At 32.8% G+C, this 6,590-nt stretch overlaps 1 protein-coding gene across 1 annotated transcript; it reads right to left on the reverse strand.

Annotated features, from left to right (window-relative positions):
* Positions 1-3,233: 3,233 nt before the first annotated feature.
* On the reverse strand, positions 3,234-5,244 carry LOC127083215 (glucan endo-1,3-beta-glucosidase 4). Its single transcript, XM_051023476.1, has 4 exons — positions 4,995-5,244; positions 3,671-4,921; positions 3,557-3,584; positions 3,234-3,451 (listed from the first exon to the last, which is right to left on the reverse strand). Exons 1-4 carry the CDS (start codon positions 5,143-5,145, stop codon positions 3,301-3,303), a joined length of 1,581 nt encoding a protein of 526 aa, XP_050879433.1. The 5' UTR covers positions 5,146-5,244; the 3' UTR covers positions 3,234-3,300.
* Between the last annotated feature and the right edge of the window lie 1,346 nt (positions 5,245-6,590).

Genomic DNA, 6,590 nt, shown 5'->3' on the forward strand with positions numbered 1-6,590 from the left:
ACACTAAACATCAGCATGAGAGTTCAGCCAGGTATGACTCTACCACTATGATTTTGTGTATGTTCTTTTGACACTTCACAGCATGACAACACACACTGAGGCAAGTTGTTTGTTTAGCCAGGGCCTTTCTAGCCACCCCCATTTGTATGTTTTCCCTTCATGAACCCCGTTGAGCCTTAGCCAGTTTATTCATAATAAACCCCATGTTAACCACTAATCATTCATTTCTTCCATCACTCGGCATGATTGTTGTAAGTTTCAAGATGTGCATAAATCTAAGTTTGGGGTAGTAATCTTGAAAGATAGGGCAAGTGCATGATAAGAGATCATACAAAAAGAAGAGATTTATGTATGTCCAAAAAGAAAAGAAAAAAAAAACAAAAGAGAAAAGGGCACTTGTCGAGACTTAAGACTCTAACACCTATAAAATGCTCACAAAGAATTGAGTGGAAAAGAGTCAAAAGAGTGAAATTAACCCCAGAGTATAAGTGATGCACGAAAAAAAAAAATCACACAACATGAATGCCGAGTTCAAAACCATTTGTTATCCATCTCTGTGTTTATCCACCCATACCCAAGCCCCGTTACAACCTAAAAGTCCTCGTAAAGTGTGTGGAATCTGTTGTTGTCGTGAAATTAGAATGTATTCAAATTTAAGAGTTTGGTATTGCATACTGTGCTGAGAGTCTACACACCCTAACCATGAAAGATGTTGTGAGTGTGTGAAAAAACTTGCAGGTAACGAGGCTTCTGATGTGGAAATGTGGCAAATTGTCTGAGTCGGAGATACTGGAAACTTGATTGGAAAGGAAGAACACAAATTGTGAAGGACAAGGTTGCATTGTGGGAAATGAATTCGTGGGTGACCTTTGTTTGGACTCAATACATCACTTGAGGACAAGCAATGAGACAAGTTTGGGGTTGTGATCGGTCACCATTTCCATTGAATTCCCACCATTAATCCGACGTATTTTCATCGCTTTGGTAAGATTTGTGTTTGTTTATAGTTGTTTCAGAGTCATTTATCATGTTTTGTTAGTTTGGTATTGCATTTCATTTTATTACATGTTTATGTCAAAAATGTCTCTTTTACGCTTCGTTTTGGTAGTGTTATTGTTACAGGCCGTTGCACAGGTTTAAAAGCACTAATAGTGGAGTTGTGGATACTCAGAAAGACAAAAATATGAAGATACAGCAGGTTAACACGGCCCCCCGTGTGCAACAACACTGCCCGTGTTGTTGGTCAGGCAAAACAAGCTTGGAGAGGAAAAACAGAGAGTTAACACGGGCACCCGTGTGTAGGAACACGACCCGTGTTGATGCCTCTGTAGCTTGATCTGAAAATGCTCATGTTGGAGAGCACACACGGGCACCCGTGTGAATCCACACGGCCCGTGTTGTTGGGTGCGACCTAGAAACTTAAATTTCCGTCATGTGGATCTATTCTGCTCATTAAGGGTAGTTTGGACTTTTTGCTTGGGGAAAATCCATCTGAAACTATTAGAAGGCTTGGGAGAGAAAGGAGAGGGGACTTTTTGACGTACGAAAGAAAACACTGCATTGAGAAGATAGCTACCACGGAGGATTCGAAGACGGCGAGATTCAAGGGTTTCGACCATTGAAGATCAAAATCTCCTTGTTCTTTGTAATGTTTAATTTTCATACTATGATTTCTTTGAATACTATGAGAGGCTAAACCTCCTATGTTATGGGGGTGGTCCTGATTTGATCGTATGTTATGAATTTGAACAAATGATTTCCTTATTACCATGTTACTTATTTCAATTCAATTGTGTGATGTTATTATGCTTTTGTATCGGACAAATACAAATTGATCTATGACTTTCAATAACAGGATTGTGATTGTTAGGGTTTTCACACAATTGGATTTATGATGGCATCATCTAGGACTAGTAACTTTTGTAAATCACCGCAAACCTCAATTTTATTTATGATTAAAACCAAGGATTTATTGAATGGACATTTGATAAGAATTGGTAGTTTAATAGTTTCTTTCTTAAGGACTTAAGGAAGAACATTCTGAGGTTAGGTAATTGAATGTTTCATGCGTATTAAGGAAATCTTGACTGAATTCTTAACTGGTTAAATCAACCACTCACCCTAGCATGTTTTATCTTAATCAATTATATTTTTACTGTCTTTTGTGTTTATTGTTGAAATTCCAAAAACAACCAAACAATTATCTTTTTTTTCTGATAGAATCAAAGTAAAATAAGTATTTCCTACGCAATCGCTGAGATCGATACTTGGAAAAAAAACTCCTTATTACTACATCGGTAAAAATAGTACACTTGCTATTTTTCCGATCAGTATTCATCATCCACAAGACCAACAACGAGTTATTGGTCCACCAATCTTCAAGATTTGATGAATCTTCATCTGGTTTCTTGATAGTTCCGTCTGCAAAGCTAAATATCTTTCTAGCTTCCAACGCTTTTTGTAGTGTGTGTGCCCACTCATTAGAGTTTTCTCCTTTCAGTTGGAATTACGTCACCAAATTTCCAAGATTGTCATTTGGTGTCATGTCGGGAGAAATGAATTTTCTCGCCTTCCCTTCACCAACATTCTTGCTCTTTTCTCCACTAACAACATCCTATTTGTTATTTTAACAACATCCTATTTGTTATTTTTGGTGGTTTTGTTTTCTTCTCCGGCCATGAAAACAAAAAACGAGACAAAACTAATTTCTCAAATTAGGATTTGCTCTGATACCATAAAAACATGAATGGAAGTGAATTGTCTGCCATTTCTATCGATGATGAATCATATATTTATACAACAAAGCTATGATATGTTTTTCTAAAATAACATGCTAAACTTATGCTAATTAGAACTAATTTTGAGATATTCATAGCGGTACTATGATTAGAATTTATGACAAGATCAAACACAATCATGTTTAATATAACAACTTAATAACAAATTTAAATGTATAAATCATGTCTATAGTAAAAAGCAGCAAATCATAAATTAAAGTTAGAATAAATTTTAGAGAAAAAAATCAATTCGAACCCTGCTGATCCAAATACATCAAAGTCAATTTTATATGGCTAAAATAACTTTTGAAATTTGAGAACAAGTACAAACATTTATCACTAACTAGTTGTGAAGATGTACTTTGATAAAATATTTCACAATAAATTCACCATAGGCCCAAAATAAGTAACAAAAATTAATACTATACCCCTTTTGTTATCTTCTAAATCACCATATAATAAAAGATGAAACACAATAACCATTGAATTGCAATTGCAAGCTAAAAGTGCATCAACTTTCCAGTCACAACAACATCAAAGCCAAAAGTAGACTAGTAGACGAGAGTACATAGTGAAGCCTACACACTTGCAGCTTCAAACTTGCACCAACAGGACCCACAGGTCCAAATGCCATAGAAGAAAAGCTCTCATCACCACCAGTGCTTGCATTAGAACTGATTTAAAAATATTCAATCCCAAAGTTAGTTTTATAAGAATATAAAAATTTACTTGTAACTCCAATTCATAATAATTGATGTATAATTGAGTCACATTCTCACCTTCCTGCAAATATACATGATCCATAACCTGTATAACAAAGTACATATTCAGATCATATATTATACTATACTGATTGAAGTTAAAATATATTATAAGAAGCTACGATAACTTACTTGGATCCTCAGTAGTTATTACAGCGGTATCATCAAAATCACAAGTTCCTCCAACACTACGCATTTTCTGATAATAATCATTATAAGCATAAGAGGCATGGCTTTTCACATTATTTGGGAAATAGCAGGGTCTCCCAGCTTGAATTGCAGCACAGTTCGCCCGGCCTTGGCCGCAAGCCCAATCCAAACCAGCTTCCATCTTTTCCGCGTCTGCGCCATCTTTAGCCACGCAAAACGACTTCGAAGAATTTCCAAATATCTTATCATAACCACCAAAACTCAAAGGATAAACACTACTTCCATTAGTAGTAGAAAAAAGTCCCCAATGTTTCTCACTTATAGGTCCTATTCTCTTATCTTCATCAAACAGTTCATATAAGTATGTATTAGTTCCTATCTCTGGTCGACTAGGAGGACCTGAATCATTAAGTACTCTCCTAATCAAATTATTAACATAGGTCTCAGCATTTTCTACATTCGCATCGGGCTCGTTCGATCCGCCTAAACGCGGCCAGCCGGATTCTGTAACAACAATTGGTATATCATTGAAATTTAAGCCTTTTATAGAATAATAAGTAGCATCCACCATAGCATCAAACATACTGTCATAGTGGAACAGCGTGTTCGGATCAACAATTTTCTTCGCAGAAGGAAGCGATCGAAGTAAAGCATACTCGATCGGGAAAATACCGTCTCCTTTAGTATATCCATAATAAGGATAGGCATTCAACATATAAGAAGAGTTTGTATTCTTCAAAAACTGAAGAATTTGGTAAACTGTTGAGTTCCACGACGAGTTAAAGGTAGCTGTAGAAGGAGGAAAAGGCTTAGGGATTAAATCCATGGACTGAGGCGTCGATATTTTGACGCGAAAATGAAGATTTGAAGCAACCAAAGCACTGTAAAGATGATTCATAGCAGGAACAAGAACAGGAGCAATGTTTGGGATTGATGTGAGAACTTCACTACCTAGTGCTATTGTTGTGATGTTTGTATGAGGCATGTAAGCTGCTATGTTTTTGCTGATCCATGACGCTGCAACCGATGGCGATTCTCCGATTTTCAGTATCTCTTGGTCGGTGACACCAACAATAGCTTCAATGCCAGTGTTTGATAGGGCTTGAAGCATGTGAGGATTGGCATCATAGAGACGCACATGATTGATTTGATGAGATTTTAGAATGGCAACGATGTTTGAAGCCGAAGGTAGATCAGAAACATCGGTGCCTATGTTTATTCCCACGAATGCACCTGCAGTATACATTATCAAGAATGTGATTCAACAATTGAGATTGTTGACAATGAAAGAGATAGTTTAAGTTACCTAATACATTGTTTAGAGTAGTAGCAACAGTGAGGAACAAAACTGTGAGGAACCATTTTTGGAGATTCTTCATTGCATACAATCCCAAGAAACAGATGAAGAAAACAACACTACATGTGAGAATTGAGACTTTTACGCCATCCTTGTTCATATGATTTTCCCTCCAATTCCGAAACTAAACTAAAAAAGTCGTTCATTTTTTCTTTTTCCTTTTGTTTGTCATCACATATCACATTGCTCGATGCTAAAAGTGAAAAATGGAACCAAGAAGTCAAAGACGCGTTAGTACTATCATTATTATAGGTTGTGTGCATTTATCAAACATTTCTAAAAGTACTCGCTCCATCATTTTATACAAGCACAGCACCTATTACTTTTCTCAATGAATTTAATTTTATACAAGCACATCACCTATTACTTTTTTCAATGTAAGTTTAATTTAAACAAAACATAGAATATGATATTAAGATCATATTTAAAGAGATAAACATAATGCATCCGTATTTGTATAATCAACAATACACATCCACTTTTCAAATAAATGTTTAATAATAATAATAATATTAAAATACTTTCTGAATGTTGAAAAGATAACATATAACATAAATTTCTTCATTTATATATATATATATATATATATATATATATATATATATATATATATATAATCATTTTCTTAAGCAAATATAATTGTGTAGTTGTAACACACAAGAAAGGGACCTGAGGAATATATGAAAGGGATGGTCAATAAGATATGTACTAGTACTGAATAAGGGTAATGGTATCGGTATCTATTTTATTAAAAAAAAGTAAAATATATATTTAATATTATATTAAATAAATTATAAAATAGATAATTAATATGTCATTTATTAAGTGGTAGAAAATTGATTTTTAAACACACATAATGGTAAATGTTATGAATTCAATCCTGCTTATTATTCTTTCTTAAATATTATTGTCTAGTTTTTTTATTATTATGATAAATATTAATTATTTAAATTATTTAAAAATGAAATTAAAGATTTAATGTTTTTCTTTTAATTTTTAATCAGTGATTCTTTTTTTTATTTATTTATTTAATTTTTATTAATTGTTTAATAATTTTTTGGACACTAGTATAAAATATATTGTTAATATAAATAATAATGTCAAAATATTTTCTCTTCTATTTAAAATAATAGTTTTCTCCTTTGATAATTTTGATAAAATTGTATAAAATGAAATAAAAGATTTTCCAGTAAAGTTATATGTTATAGATTAACACGATATTATGTAATTTTATTATTTTTAATGTTTTTTAAATCTTATTTTTTTAACAAATTTATTATTATATTTATGTGTGGTAATTGTAATGCTTTTGTTTATGTAAGAATATTTTATTGTCTAAGACTTTAGTTTTTAATATTAATTTGTTAATTTTCACTTATGATAATCTATATAAAAGTTATTATAGCTAATGTTGACGCGACGAATACAAAAATTTCATCTATAAATAATTGCAGTAATATCTTTATATTTGAAGAATATAATGTATTTCTCTTTTTAAAAAATTATATTTTTTATTAAAAATTCATTTTATTATTTATCATAGAC

This window comes from Lathyrus oleraceus, chromosome 5 (assembly GCF_024323335.1).
Source record: "Lathyrus oleraceus cultivar Zhongwan6 chromosome 5, CAAS_Psat_ZW6_1.0, whole genome shotgun sequence".
Taxonomy (NCBI): Eukaryota; Viridiplantae; Streptophyta; class Magnoliopsida; order Fabales; family Fabaceae; genus Lathyrus; species Lathyrus oleraceus.

Excerpts from the sequence above, each read along its gene's own strand:
- LOC127083215 (XM_051023476.1), bottom strand. The coding sequence starts at position 5,145 with ATGAACAAGGATGGCGTAAAAGTCTCAATTCTCACATGTAGTGTTGTT. Across the intron at positions 4,922-4,994 it reads TACTCTAAACAATGTATTAG|GTGCATTCGTGGGAATAAAC; the intron begins GTAACTTAAACT and ends TGTATACTGCAG. Across the intron at positions 3,452-3,556 it reads TCATGTATATTTGCAGGAAG|TTCTAATGCAAGCACTGGTG; the intron begins GTGAGAATGTGA and ends TTTTTAAATCAG.